Here is a 15,310-nt window from a genome sequence, read left to right as displayed (position 1 = left end):
GTATTGCAAATGGTCCTGGAATAAATATGGAATAATTAATGTAACCGGTTGCTTTTTATACAAACCCCAATTCCAATAAAGTTGGGACATTGTGTAAAACGTAAATAAACACAGTATACAATGATTTGCAAACCCTTTTCAACCTACATTCAATTGAATACACTACAAAGACAAGATATTTAATGTTCAAACTGATAAACTCTATTGTTTTTTGCAAATATTCAGTCATTTTGAATTTGATGCCTGCAACACATTCCAAAAAAGCTGGGACAGGGGCATGTTTACCACTCTGTTACATCACCTTTCCTTTTAGCAACACTCATAAATATTTGTGAATGAAGGACACTGAAGCTCTGTAGGTGGAATTCCTTCCCATTCTTGCTTGATGTACGACTTCGGTTGCTCAACAGTCCGGGGTTTCCGTTGTTGCTTGGATGGCTTAATGTGTTGCTCCAAAACCTGTATGTATATTCAGCATTGATGGTGCCTTCACAGACGTGCAATTTACCCATAACATGGGCACTAACACACCCCCACACCATCACAGATACTTGGCCTGGAGGACACGACGTCCATGATTTCCAAAGACAGTTTGAAATGTGGGCTCGTCAGACCACAGCACACTTTTCCACTTTGCATCAGTCCATCTCAGATGAGCTCGGGCTTAGAGAAGCAGGCGTTTTTTTTTGGGTGTTGTTGATACATGGCTTTCGCTTTGCATGATAGCGTTTTAACTTGCACTTGTAGATGTTGGGACGAACTGTGTTAACTGGCAATGGTTTTCCGAAGTGTTCCTGAGCCCACATGGTAGTATCCTTTACAGAATGATGGCGGTTTTTAATGCAGTGCTGCCTGAGGGATCGAAGGTCACAGGCATTCAATGTTGGTTTTCGGACTTGCCGCTTATGTGCAGAGATTTCTCCAGATTCTCTGAATCTTTTGATGATATTATGGACTGTAGACGATGAAATCCCTACATTCATTGCAATTGTACGTTGAGAAACGTGGTTCTTAAACTGTTTGACTATTTGCTCACGCAGTTGTTCAAAAAGTGGCGTACCTTGCCCCATCTTTGCTTGTGAATGACTGAGACTTTCAGGGATTCTCCCAAGCATGACACTCACCTGTTTCCAGTTAACCTCCAAATATGTTTTTTTTGAGCATTCCTCAAATTTCCCAGTCTGTTGTTGTCCCTGTCCCAGCTTCTTTGTAACGTGTTGCAGGCATCAAATTCAAAATGAGTGAATATTTGCAACAAAACAATAAAGTTTCAGTTTCAGTTTGAACATTCAATATCTTATCTACAACGTCCCATCTTCATTGGAATTGGGGTATATACATAAGGAAGGTGATATTTACATGTTTCCAGAGTGTATTTTAATCCTTAGGGCCCACTTTAATATTACACACACTCATATTGCTTTGCACACAAAAAATATAATAAAAAATATTTAAAAATTATAAATTAATATCATTCTACTGTTTCTACTGTCATTTAGTTCATTTTTAACCAACATCAGTTCTGGTCATAGATATCAAATAATTATACATTTTCAGAATTTCAACCTTTTAAATGCCAGGTTTTTGTCATGATGTGTTTTGGAAAAGACCCAGAAGACTGTCAATTCACTGGAGATGAGCAGAGTCAGTAGCAAACAAAGAGTTTGTTGGAGTAGTTGGCAGTACAACAACAAACTTGAGTCATACCCCAGATCTGACTGACTAACACTCTCAAAACGTCTCTTCTTATACTCTTTGGAGACTCAGTGGTGTCTCCACCTCCTCTGGTGGTCCCAGGAGATTCCTCCTTCTTATGTCCTTCCCACATGGCTTCGATTTTAATTGTGTCTGATCTTAACAGGTAATTTATGTATACTTTATGTATCTTCTGGCTTTCCATCTGCCCCATTATTTCTGGGGTCCTCTGCTATGTATTTTTAAAAAAGCTGCTGCAACTTTATTTGTTTGTTAGCACACAATTATCTATTCAATTATATCCATTAATGTTTTCACACAAAGGCTTACATAAATGTTCCCTTATTTGTTGACACATAGTGATTCACACAGGTATATTAGATACTGCTTCAGTGATACTCTAAATAAATTTTTACTACACACTAGGTTATATGAGTAACATTATTATGCTTTCCATTTCTTTTAAGTGTAGATCATAGCGCAGGCTAAGCACACCTGGGATTACCCGTATTTACTATGGGGCCCCTCGCCTGGGCTTCTTAGATGTTTGTTTACCACCTAGATAATCATATTATATGGTTTGACTTTCATCCCCTATAGAAACAAACATGTTTACATGCTCATCAGACTTTGTAGTTTTGCACTACAGCACTCATCTTCTTGTTGAAAAAAAAATTGTCTGCCGTCGCCACTGGCCTGGGGTGCCCCGTGGTTGTGGCGGTTATGCACCCATGTGTGGACCCTGGAAGTATTTCGGTTGGGTGCCTGGAGGTGATGGGCCCCAACTAGCTATATAGTGGTCATGTCCATTGTTCTCTGCATATCCTGCCATGACTGCTTTATCTAATTAATACGAACATAAAATGATTAGTACATGTGTCTTGATTAGCCTACACACAAGTCTTTTGTGCAGTTTGCTTTACCTTATTATTCATGCACTATTCATGTCTTCCTACGTTATGTGTCTGTACAGTTGTGTACTGGGTTAGTTGTTCAAGGTTTCATGTTTGGGATGGTGACATCATTCAGCTATTTCCTTCTTGTGTCCATGTGCATGTATACACTCACTGCTTCACAGTTGAGGCTGATGGCTTTATGTGAGTCTCATATGTGCAATAGTCGTGCATAGGATTTAGCTCGATGTTAACATTTTGTTCCGTCACTTAGGGGAACTGTCCCATCATCATCATCATCATCATCATCATCATCATCATCATCATCATGCACAATGGCCCTTTTTATCACGATTTGCACTAGGGGGAATATTCAGCATGATATAATTAGCAGTAATCCTATCACTAGCCCGATGGATATTCCAACTACTCTGAAAATCTTGGTTAAGGATAGACTCTGTAACCATTCCATCAGTGTGGGGACTCTTGTGTTCCAATTAGAGTCCCTGATGTGCCGGTTGCGCATTACTCTCATATTGCATAGAGCTTTAGTCAAGTTACCGTCATCTCCTTTGTGCATGGGGATGATCATACAGCAATCACTGCCAGTCACTTCACACACACCTTGATCTTCTGATAGTAGTGTTTCTATGGTTTATCTGTTTTGCATGGTCATCAGTGATGTTTTATGCAGTTGCGCACTGACTCCTTCCAACGCGTCAGTAGACCGATTTTTGAACCGCTGCTGGTTGTACCACCGGTAATTCACACATCTGCTGTTTTGGACTATGTACTGTGCATTTTGTATGGGGCATGTGAAGGGGAAGCCTTCTGTGGTGTGTCCAGCATTTATCCAGGACTCGCCTATGACCTCATGGTCCTTTGGCACGCCATATGGCACCTGATCCTATGATATGTATACTTGGTCATCTTCTCCCTATGGTGTGCTAGGGGCTACATCTCGTCGTTCTCTACTCATAACCTCTTTAGTCATGTCATCATCAGCAATATTAAATATCATTATTGGTCCTGTTAACATGACTGCGGCGCATATGCCCTTCCAGCTTTTTGACAATACTGCTTTTACTTGCTTTTCTTTGTCACATTGCCAAAATATGTCTGCCATGGGTTCAGTGCCATCAATAGTATTATATATCCAGATCCATGTGGCGTTGTAGATATCTTGGCCCATTGCTCTGTCTCCTGCCCCTCTTACAACCTGATTACATTGTATTTTTGCCTGATGAGTGATGCTGCATATTTGCGAGGTCCAGGTGTCACCGGATAGAATGTGGGTGTAGTTTTCTTGTTTACATTATATTTGACCTTTTGCCTCTAGTGTCTCTAGGAAGTTAACTTTTTCTCCTCTGTCGGTGCTGCACAGAATGGAAACACAGTGTTTCTGCTCATGTGGATGACTGGTGGCACCTCGTGTAGCAGTTATTAATAACTACGTTAGAATTTGGATTTTGCACTCGTTAAAGTAAGTTTCCTGGGAGCCCTGACTCATCTTTTCTATCCAGTCCTTCAGCAACATCTTTTTTAAATTGCACAATCTGCTCATCATCATTCAAATCCACATTGTACCACCTACCTAGGCTCTTCACTGACTTTTCAGAAACTAATCTGTATTCCGCCATCCTTTGGGTTAATCACAGTTAGCTTTAATTTGTTGACTCTGGGTTGATCAGGGAATGTGTAATACAAGTGCTCGGGTCGATACAGAAATGAAAGGAACATGCAAGTTCCCATTTGACACAGAACAGAGAGTCCTCTGATGGATGAAGAATGTGACACTACTGCTAGACTTTACCATAGATAGGTATGGACTAACCAGAGGTAGATACAAAGTTATAAAACAGCTGTAAAGCAAGAATAATCATAAAAATGTAGTCTAACACCTCTTGTTACTATGTATTTTTTATTATCTTTTATAATTATTTTATAACTCTGTATCTACCTCATGTTAACTTTTACCAACTCACAGTTATGTCAATGGCCTTGCAGGTCATGGTAGGCATATGGTAATGATCGCGTGAGGACTACCCCCATGTCCTGTACCCCTTATGGGCTTTGTCGGCCAGCGACTTGCATGATACTTTGTTTCTGTATTTACCCGAGTACTTGTATTAAACATTTCCTGATTGAAGCATCAATCGGTGTCTGCCTTCTTGAAGAAATCATCCTTTCACCTCTAGAAGACAAAAGTCATGAGTAAACATCCTCCAAGGGCCATAAACATCCGTACAAAATTTCATGGCTATCCATCCAAAACGTGGCAAGGTAACCTTAGTCTGGACCAATGTAATGGACTGATCAACATGCAATTTTAGACCAAGTTGATTTTTATTTGTTTCAAAATAAAATAAATAAAAAATAAAAAATAAAATATTATACAAAAACAGACAGACCAAAAAACAAAGAAATAATTACAGACAATTAAAAATATAAAGCAAAAGAAATGGCCAATATACAATGACTTGCTTTACACATTTGGAAAGGAGTGAGAAGAAGTACAAATTTATTTGTACTTCTTCCCCAAAAATCATTGAAATTTAATTAAATAGCTTCTTTATTCATTTAAACCTAGAGTATAAGTAATGAAATATATACACACATCCATACACTCAAAATTAAATTTCTACAATTTTATTTCTATTTACAGAAAAAAAAGAAAGATAAAGCAAGAAAATAATAAATAATCAAAACAGTGGCCCCTGTAAACACCTAGTGATTGTTAAAGCCTCTCTTCATCCCTGCACTTTGTGAAAATCATGTTTTTGATCTAGTTGCTACCAGTGTGTCTATAAACAATACCCGTGTCAAGAAATGTCTAAAATTTCAGAATGTACATGTGACTTGGCATGTTCTGGTTTAGTTTTGTTGGTAGTGATAATAAAGGATTCATTCAGAGATTGAAGTTTTTCTTGTGCCTGGACCTGATGTTTGTTTCTTCTCCTTAGACCATTCTCCTTGGACCATTTTGATGATTACCAAAAGCACTTCACCGTCATGAACTACACAGATGGAGTGGAACTGAAGCAGGTACCTTTTTACTGATGTTTTCTGTTAGCTTATCAAAGCACTATCCATTGGTGCAATCAGTCTGAGGCCACAAGAACATGATCTGGTCCCTGCAGTCTGTACTGGCTACATGGTAAGAACATGAAGAGTTGGAGACGTTGTGGTAAACACTCAGAAGAGTTTTCATTAGCTAGCTCAGACTTCTGATAAATGATCCAATCTTGCAAGTTTCTCTTCAGTTGAGGACAGAAAACGTTGCTTCAGGAAGGATTCACTGGAGATGAGCAGAGTCAGTTGCAAACAAGGAGTTTATTGGAGTAGTTGGCAGTACAACAAACTTGAGTCAAACCTGGGATCTGACTGACTAACACTCTCAAAAGCATCTCTTCTTACACTTTTGGAGACTCTGGGACGACACCGCCCTCTCTAGGAGTCCCAGGACATTCGTCCTTCTCATGTCCTTTCCACATGTCCTCAATTGTAATCGTGTTGGGCTTTTTGGTTTTTCTCATGTATTTATTCATTGTCTGTCTATCACCATTGTTTTCTGAATTCTTTATTATGTATTTCTTAAAAATTGATGCAACTTTATTTGTTTGGCAATACACACAATTATCTATTCCTTTATATTCAATATTGTCACACAAAGTTTATATGTTATTTTCTTATTGTCATACAACACTTATAATATTTTCTTAGTTGATATACAGTGATTCACTCAAGTATATTAGGTACTATTTCAGTATTCATTCTTAATACATTTCATTCAGTGCACATTAGGTTATATAATGAGTTCTTATAATTACCTTTATTGTAGTTTCAGTATCCTGCCTGCTTTATCACTTTCTGCTCCTGGGTTGGGATCATAGTACAGGCTGAACACGTGGAGCCACGCCTTATGGCTATTTTGGGGACCTCATAAGGGCTTCTTTGATATTCTTCTTCATCAGTCGAATTTGGCTGAGGCCTCTCGTCTGGGCTTCCTGGATGTACATACTACCATTCGGATTTATCTAAGGGGCCTCTCACCTAGGCTTTGTTTGGTCATTTGGGTCATTACTCGCCCCAAGCATGTTTCTTCATTATGTCATTACTTAACACAAACATGTTTCCTCATTATATGGCTTGACCTTTGTCCCTTACAGACACAAACAACATGCTTTATGAGCCTGCCTGTGATCTCCTCACCCTTTCTTTTTCTTTGGCAGGGGGTTTTTGCACAACAGAGACACCCTGCAGCCTCGGAGAAGGCTATAAAAGCAAGTGTAGTAAGAGTGTTAGTCAGTCTGATCCTGGGATTGACTTGAGTTTGTTGTTGTGTTGCTGAAGACTGCAATAAACTCTTTTTGCAACTGACTGCAAACTCACTGCTCATTTCCATCCTCTCAGTTGACTTCATCTGACTTCAACTGAAGAAGCTTTCAAATTACATTATTTAGCCCAAAATTAAGTTAACTTAAGATAGTCTTCTGAGTGTCTACCACAACAGTAACCATGGTGTCTACGGGTGTGTGCTTGTTGCGGTGGCATGACCTTTCTTAACAAAATGCATTTATGATTGTTTTTTTTTTTTTTCATTTTTCGTAGATCCTAGCTCCATCATTTTGCACTAAAAGTGCACCAGATTGATGTATTTGAATTTAAAATGTTCACTTTTTTTTTTTCCTCTAGAGGGTTAGAGGGTCCCGTACAGGCTCCAATGTCCACCCACCATAGCCTCTAAAACTTCCATGGAAAACACTGACTTCCTATTAGGGAAGATTATTCCCTTCTGATTATTTTTGCAGGGAGGGGCATGGTGTGTTGTGGAAGATTTTCAGAAGAGTATCTTAAATTAACTCTAAACTTCATGGTCTAAACTGTCTGAACTTGAAAGCTTTCCTCTTCAGTGGAGTCAGATGGAGTTACTCAAGAAGATAACTGGAGATGGCAAAGTCAGGTGCAAAGAGTTAATTACAGTATTTAGCAGCACAACAAACTCAGTCAACCCTGGGATTAGACTGACTAACACTCTCAAAGCATTCAACTGTATGCTCTTTTGGAGGCTCCAGAGTGTCTCCACCCTTTGGGGACCCAGGAGTCTCCTCCTTCTTATGTTCGCATCTCTTAGCCTGTCTGGTATTGGCTGGTACTTTAGGTACTTTCCATGGGCAAACTCTATCTCCCTCCTGACACCATTATTTCCCATATTGTTTTTTTTAACAGTTAGTGAAATCACTGACTCTCTCCATCTCTAGGTGCACTACGATGAGTTCATCCCCATGTTTGAGAATCAGTACCCACTGTATCCATGGAAGGAGGTGGAAGTAAGTGGAAACTTTATCTCTTTTCAACAATGGGAACTTTTCCAGATATTCATAGTTTTCAGTCACGTGACTGGCACGGAGCCTGTGGTGCCAAACACTCAAAAGATTTGTTTTTAGCTAACTCAAACTTCTTTTTAGATCTAAATAATCTAATCTTACAGGCTTCTTATCTTCAGTTGAAGACAGATGATGTTGCTTCAGGAACGACTCACTAGAGATGAGCAGTCAGTTTCAAACAAAGAGTTTATTGGAGTATTTGGCAGTACAACAACAAACTCGAGTTAAACCTGGGATCTGACTGACTAATAAGCATCTTTTCTTATGCTCTTGGAGACTCTGGGATGACACTGCCCTCTCTGGGAGTCCCAGGAGATCCCTCCTTCTCATGTACTTTTCACGTATGTGCGATTCTAATCGTGTCTGACTTTTTAGGTATTCCAATGAAGTTGGGATGTTGTGTAGAACGTAACTAAAGACAGAATACAATGATTTGCAGATCCTTTTCAACCTATTCAATTGAATACGCTACAAAGACAAGATGTTTAATGTTCAAACTGATAAACTTTATTGTTTTTTTAATATCATTAATTTTGAATTTGATGCCTGCAACACGTTCCAAAAAGCTCTTTAAATTGTAGGCCTCTTCCAGACGGATGTCTGGCCTCAGGGTGGTTGCAACAATGTGCTGGGGAAACTTAAGCTGTCTGTCGACCTGTGCTCCAGGTTGACAGACAGCTGCCAGTCCTTTGCAGTTGCCAGGAGTTCAGATGGGTTCCTGGCTCCTGTGGTTCTTCGCAGCTGTTCTCCAGCCTTCACGAAGGCGATCGCCTGGTTGGTGGAGCGGGACTGTCTGCTGCTACTGCTGATTCCCACGCTGATGGCTTCCGTGGTGGGTTTCAGAACCTGGTTTTGGCGCCAGGTGAACTGACCCTGCCCAAGAGTTACTGGACAGCAGCTCAGGATGTGCTCCTGCCTGGGCATTTCTGGCAGTTTGGAGACTCTGTTTTGCCCCAGATGGAGAGGTTTGATGGGCTCGGCAGAGTGTCGTACACTGCATGGACAAGGAACTTTATGCGCTGTGGTTCTGCCCGCCAGAGATCAGTCCATGTGACTTTCCGGTCGATGGCCTGCTCCCACCTTGTCCAGGCACCCTGCTGCCCCAGGCCGACAGCTCTGCTGGTCCTCCGCTCCTCCACCTCTGCCCTCACTTTCTCCTGGACCAGTCTGCGTCTCTCCTTCCCCTTGGCCTTCTCGTACTGTGGAGTTGGAAAGGTCCCCAGACCAGCTCTGCCTCGGGTCACTGCTCTAACCAGGACTCTGTGGCGTATCCACGACTCTGCTGCGATACAGCTTCGTCGGCTTTCCACTTCCTCATGGTTTTCACCTTGACCCCTCATTGACCCCACCTTGGGGTCGCTGGAGTCCCTATATAACATCACCTCTCTTGCCCTTGTCACCTTAAACTCCTCCTCTAGTGACTTCAGGGGCAGCTGAAGCTTGGTGTCGCGTCCATAGAGGGCAATGCTGCTGAGGCTCCTAGGCAGTCCCAGCCACCTACTGAGAAAGCTGCAGACTTTTTTTTTCCAAGCCCTCTACAGTGGAGATAGGAACTTCATAGATGAGCAAAGGCCAAAGTATCCTAGGCAGGATACCATGTTGGTAGATCCAAGCCTTGAACTTTCCGGGAAGCCCTGACCGGTCCACTGCTCTCAACCAGCTCTCTAGTTCCTGACAGGTTTCCTGAACAGATACTGAATTTTTCAGGCTGCTGTTTAACACCTTGCCAAGGCTCTTCACTGGCTTTTCAGAGACAGTTGGGATTGGTGTCCCTCCAATGCTGAAGCAGAACCTGTCCACAACTTTGCCCTTCTTCAGCACCAGTGATCTTGATTTTGCAGGCTTGAACCTCATCCTTGCCCATCCAATGAGTTCCTCCAGCCCTTGCAGAATCCACCTGCTCCCTGGTACTGACTCTATGTTAACAGTCAGGTCATCCATGAAGGACCTGATTGGCGGTTGGCACATTCCTGTTCTGGTCTTTGGGTCCCGGCCCTAAACATCAGCTAAATCTAAAACCTGCTAAGAAGTGTTCTTTCTTGACTCAGTGGTCCTGACTGAACCTGTATGTACCTTTCAGCATTAATGGTGCCTTCACAGATGTGTAACACACCCCCATACCATTACAGATGCTGGCTTTTGAATTTTGCGCTGATAACAGTCTGGATGGTCCTTTTCCTCTTTGGCCCCGGAGGACACGATGTCCATGATTTCCAAAGACAACTTGTGGACTCATCAGACCACAGCACACTTCTCCACTTTGCATCAGCCCATCTCAGTTGAGTTCGGGTCCAGAGAAGCCGGCAGCGTTTCTGGATGTTGTTGATATATGGCTTTTGCTGTGCACGGTAGAGTTTTAACTTGCACTTTTAGATATTGCGACAAACTGTGTGAACTGACAATGGTTTGTCAGTGTTCCTGAGCCCACATGGTAATATCCTTTGCAGAATGATGTTGGTTTTTATTGCAGTGCCGCCTGAGGAAAGTTCAGCGACATTCAATGCTGGTATTTGGCCTTGCCACTTACATGCAGAGATTTCTCCAGATTCTCTGAATCTTTTGATAATATTATGGACTGTAGATGATAAAATCCCTAAATTCCTTGCAATTGTACGTTGAGAAATGTTCTTTTTAAACTGTTGGACTATTTGCTCACGCAGTTGTACACAAAGTGGGGAACCTCGCCCCATCCTTGCTTGTGAACGACTGAGTCTTTTGGGGATGCTCCTTTTATATCCAATCATGACACTCACCTGTTTCCAATTAACCTGTTCACCTGTGGAATGTTCCAAACGGGTGTTTTTTGAGCATTCCTCAACTTTCCCAGTGTTTTGTTGCTCCTGTCCCAGCTTTTTTTGGAATGTGTTGCAGGCATCATATTCAAAATGAGTGAATATTTGCAAAAAACAATTTAGTTAAACTTAGTTTAAACATTCAATATCTTGTCTTTGTCGTGTATTCGCTTGAATATAGGTTGAAAAGGATTCGCAAATCATTATATTCTGGTTTTTTTTTTTTATGTTTTACACAACGTCCCAACTTCATTGGAATTGGGTTGGTATTTACGCACTCTCTGTCTACCACCATTATTTTCGAAATTCTTTGCTATGTTTTTTTTTTTAATTAATGCAACTTTATGTGTTTAGCAACACACAATTATCTGTTCTTTTTGTATTCAGTATTGTTGTCACACAAGGTTTATATAATGTTTTTTTTAGTTGTTGATATACAGTGATTCAGTCAGGTATACCATCTCAATGTTCATTCTAAATACATTTCATCCAGTGCCCATTAAGTTATACAGTGAGTTCTTATAATTATATATCTATAATAAATTCAGTGTCATGGTTTTTCCATCTCTCTTGCTCGTGGGTGGGGTTCACAGTTTGGGCTGAACACGTGAGATCATACCCATGGCTATCTTGGGGCCCTTGCATGGCTTATTTGATGTTCTTCTTTATCATTTGAGTTTAGGCGAGGCCTCTCACCTGAGCCTCATGAAAGTACATGCTATTGGTCGAACCTATCTGAGTCCCCTTGCCTAGTCTTTAGTTGTTGGTGTCATCATTTGACAAAAATATGTTTTTTTGTATATGGTCTGACCTTCGTCCCATATAGAAACAGCCACATGTGCATGCTCATCAGACCTACCTGTGATCTCCACACCCTTCTTGATGCTACAGTATGTCAGGGGATTTTGCACTACAAGCCTTGGAGGGCAAAACAACGCTCCAACACAGTGGCCAATGTGGGAATCATTCAGGAATTCATATTAGATGGCATTTTTCGATATCTTAGGGGGAATTCCTTTTTCTGGTCGGGGAAATTGATGACTCTGTTTTGTGGGGGGCACACTCCTTTTCGAGTGCAGCTGTGGTATAAAAGTCTATACGTTTTGAGGTTTGTCAGAGAACTCTGGGTCTCGTTGCTGCATGTGTTAAAAAGACTTGATTCCTCACACCGAGTCTCGAGTCTGTCACTTCTATAGAGAGGGGAATTGCCCTCACAGCCAACAGTGGAGATGCCAGTGAACTGCAGCAAAAACCCGTCAGATTTCTTTTTTTTTCATGCCGTTAATATTTAGATCTCACCTCCAAAAAAAGAAAATCAAAGAAATGTGAACAAATGGCAAGTTTTGGGCGCTTGGGATCCAGTTATAGCACCTGCTGCAGCATTTCTATCACTAAAAACAGCTCAGTTTCTGCCAGAGACACAAAGTGACTACAAATAGACACAAAAGGACCAAGACAGTCACAAATTGGCTAAAATAAGACACTAAATGACTCAAAAAGACTGACTCAAAATGATCAAGAAAGACACAAAATGGCTACAAAGAGATACAAAATGACTGCAGACAGACACAAAACAGACAAAAAAAATGGCTACAAAGAGACACAAAATGACTAAAAAGATACAAAACGACCAAGAAAGACACTAAATGACAAAAAAAACACAAAATGACAACAGACAGACACAAAACAGCCAAAAAATGGCTACAAAGAGACACAAAATCACACAAAAAAAACAGGCTAAACAGCCTGTACTTTTTGGTCGTTTTTTTTCTTTAGGGTTTTTAACACAACAATGTCCATAACACGTTCCTTCCTCCCTCTCACAGGCGGAGGTGTTTAAAGCGTTCAGGGAGTTCTTCGAGGCAGCCTCATCTCGACCAGCTCCTTACGGTATTTGTTCCTACCCGTCGTCCCGGGCGATCTACGCTGTAGACCTCATGCTGAAGTGGAGCAAGGGGCCTAATGGTGAGCATCTGTTGTATACTTACTTTATCAGTGTGCTAAAGAAGCATCTACTAATGTTAGACACTGAGTCGCATTGGGCCTGAGCCCAAACTGTTTCAGAGGCCATAACTCTACTCTCCATCTCTCAGATGTTGATGCTAATGAGGTTTCAGATGCAGATGCAGAGGTCCCATGTGGCATTTCCAGTGACAAGTGGTTGTAACGGTCAAGGGTCAAGGTGGGGATTTAAGTGTACTACATTTGGATCAGGTTTAATTTTGCCCAGGGTTCTTTTAATCTGACTGTTTTTAGGTCCCTTTGGGATCAGGTCTCTTAAAAATGTCTCTACATACCTGGCTCATATGGGTCAGCTTTAGACTTGAGAGGACCTTTAAACCAGGACTCTAACTTTCAGACACTGCCACTATGCCAGTGTGACCTCTGTTCCTTTAGGGGTTTACAGTAAATACAATCAGATTCTTGTTGTCTGCTGGAGGGGAGATCACATGGACTTCAGGGTTTCCCACACATTCACAGCACTCATGGATCAGTCAGACTATGCTAGTGGGCCCGTAGCCCTTGGAGAAATGCGCAAGTTTCTCTGTCCTTCGTCAGGTTGCTACAGTGGGTCCCCTACGCGACCCAGCCTCCAGAACCCACTGTGGCCTCATCACCAACGTGAAGTGCCAGCACAGCCCGGGCACCTGGAGGGGAGCATGGGAAGAGGAGAGGAGGAGGGCACTCATATCTGAGGCCCTGTTAGTACCCTATCGGGATATCGCTAACCAAAAAGGCGAAAACCTGTCGTTTTTTTGTTTTTTTGTTTTTTTGACACTCACTCCAATATGATCACTTCACAAAAAGGGCTTGTAGCTTCATTTTTTTTTACTCGCCTTTTATTTGTTCACTCAGTCATAGTTGGTGAGGTTTAATGCAAAAGGTATAAAAAAGAAAAAGTTAAAACAAGAAACAAAATCAGTAGAACAGGTCTGGTTCTGTTTTCAGATGCCTATAAATCAGGCTGAAAAATTCATGGTTGGGTCTGATTTAAAACTCTTTAGATAACATTTTTAAAAAACTAAAATTTGGTTTAGTGGTTTGCTTTAATTGTTGACAAATCCGCAGCATCTGCTTTCGGACTCTCATCCCAGGTCCCCGCCTTCATTAATTGCATTATTTTCCACTTGTTCAACACTGGAAAAAGAGCTCTCTTTTTTTCTGTCCTGCACCAATGAGCAGCTCTCATAGGAATAAACCAGGCCCCGCCTCAAACGCTGTATCCAGACTTTCTTTAATACATCCATGCTGTCAGCACATGTTGCTTTGGCGAGCACATAGCTGCAGTTTTTAATTTTAAAATTAGATGGATCAGATTTATAAACCCCAATTCCAATGAAGTTGGGACGTTGTGTAAAACTTAAATAAAAACAGAATACAATGATTTAGGAATCCTTTTCAACCTATATTCAATTGAATACACTACAAAGACAAGATATTTAATGTTCAAACTGATAAACTGTATTGTTTTTTGCAAATATTCAGTCATTTTGAATTTGATGCCTGCAACACATTCCAAAAAAGCTGGGACAATGGCATGTTTACCACTGTGTTACATCATCTTTCCTTTTAACAACACCTAATAAGCGTTTGGGAACTAGGGACACTAATTGTTGAAGCTTTGTGGGTGGAATTCTTACCCCATTCTTGCTTGATGTACGTCTTCAGTTGCTCAACAGTCTGGGGTTTCCGTTGTCATATTTTGCGCTTCATAATGCGCCACACATTTTCAGTGGGAGACAGGTCTGAACTGCAGGCAGGCCAGTCTAGTACCCACACCCTTTTACTACAAAGTCACACTGTGTTTAACACGTGCAGTATGTGGCTTGGCATTGTCTTGCTGAAATAAGCAGGGATGTCCCTGAAAAAGAGTTGCTTGGATGGCAGCATATGTTGCTCCAAAACCTGCATGTGCATTTCAGCATTAATGGTGCCTTCACAGATGTGCAAGTTACTCATGCAATGGGTACTAACAGATGGTGGCTTTTGCACTATGCGCTGATAACACGCTGGATGGGTCTTTTCCTCTTTGGCCCGGAGGACACCATATCCATGTCCAAAGACAATTTGAAATGTGGGCTCGTCAGACTTTCCAATTTGCGTCAGTCCATCTCAGATGAGCTCAGGCCTAGAGAAGCTGGTGGTGTTTCTGGGTGTTGTTGATATATGGCTTTAACTTTGCATGGTAGAGTTTTAACTTGCATGTGACGAACTGTGTTAACTGGCAATGTTTTTTTTGAAGTGTTCCTGAGCCCACATGGTAGTATCCTTTACAGAATGATGTCGGTTTTTAATCAGTGCAACCTGAGGGATCGAAGGTCACGGGCATTTAATGTTGGTTTTCGGCCTTGCCGCTTACATGCAGAGATTTCTCCAGATTCTCTGAATCTTTTGATGATATTATGGACTGTAGATGATGAAATTCTTAAGTTCAACTGAGCCTTTCGATGCTCCTTTTATACCCAATTATGACACTCACCTGTTTCCAATTAACCTGTTCACCTGTGGAATGTTCTAAACAGGTGTTTTTTGAGCATTACTC

General features: G+C 41.3%; 1 protein-coding gene across 1 annotated transcript in view; it reads left to right on the top strand.

The window, feature by feature from the left end:
* ttll12 (tubulin tyrosine ligase-like family, member 12) overlaps window positions 1–15,310 on the top strand; it is a 36,976-nt gene that overhangs the window by 19,939 nt on the left and 1,727 nt on the right. Inside the window, exons 11-13 of the mRNA XM_042510926.2 lie at window positions 5,552–5,633; window positions 7,850–7,918; window positions 12,594–12,732. Of these exons, the coding sequence (XP_042366860.2) occupies window positions 5,552–5,633; window positions 7,850–7,918; window positions 12,594–12,732 (290 nt within the window). The remainder of the gene's footprint in view (window positions 1–5,551; window positions 5,634–7,849; window positions 7,919–12,593; window positions 12,733–15,310) is intronic.

This window comes from Plectropomus leopardus, chromosome 22, assembly GCF_026936395.1.
Source record: "Plectropomus leopardus strain MGB_pleo_1.0 chromosome 22, ASM2693639v1, whole genome shotgun sequence".
NCBI lineage: Eukaryota > Metazoa > Chordata > Actinopteri > Perciformes > Serranidae > Plectropomus > Plectropomus leopardus.
This window is presented reverse-complemented; position numbering and strand designations above follow the sequence as displayed.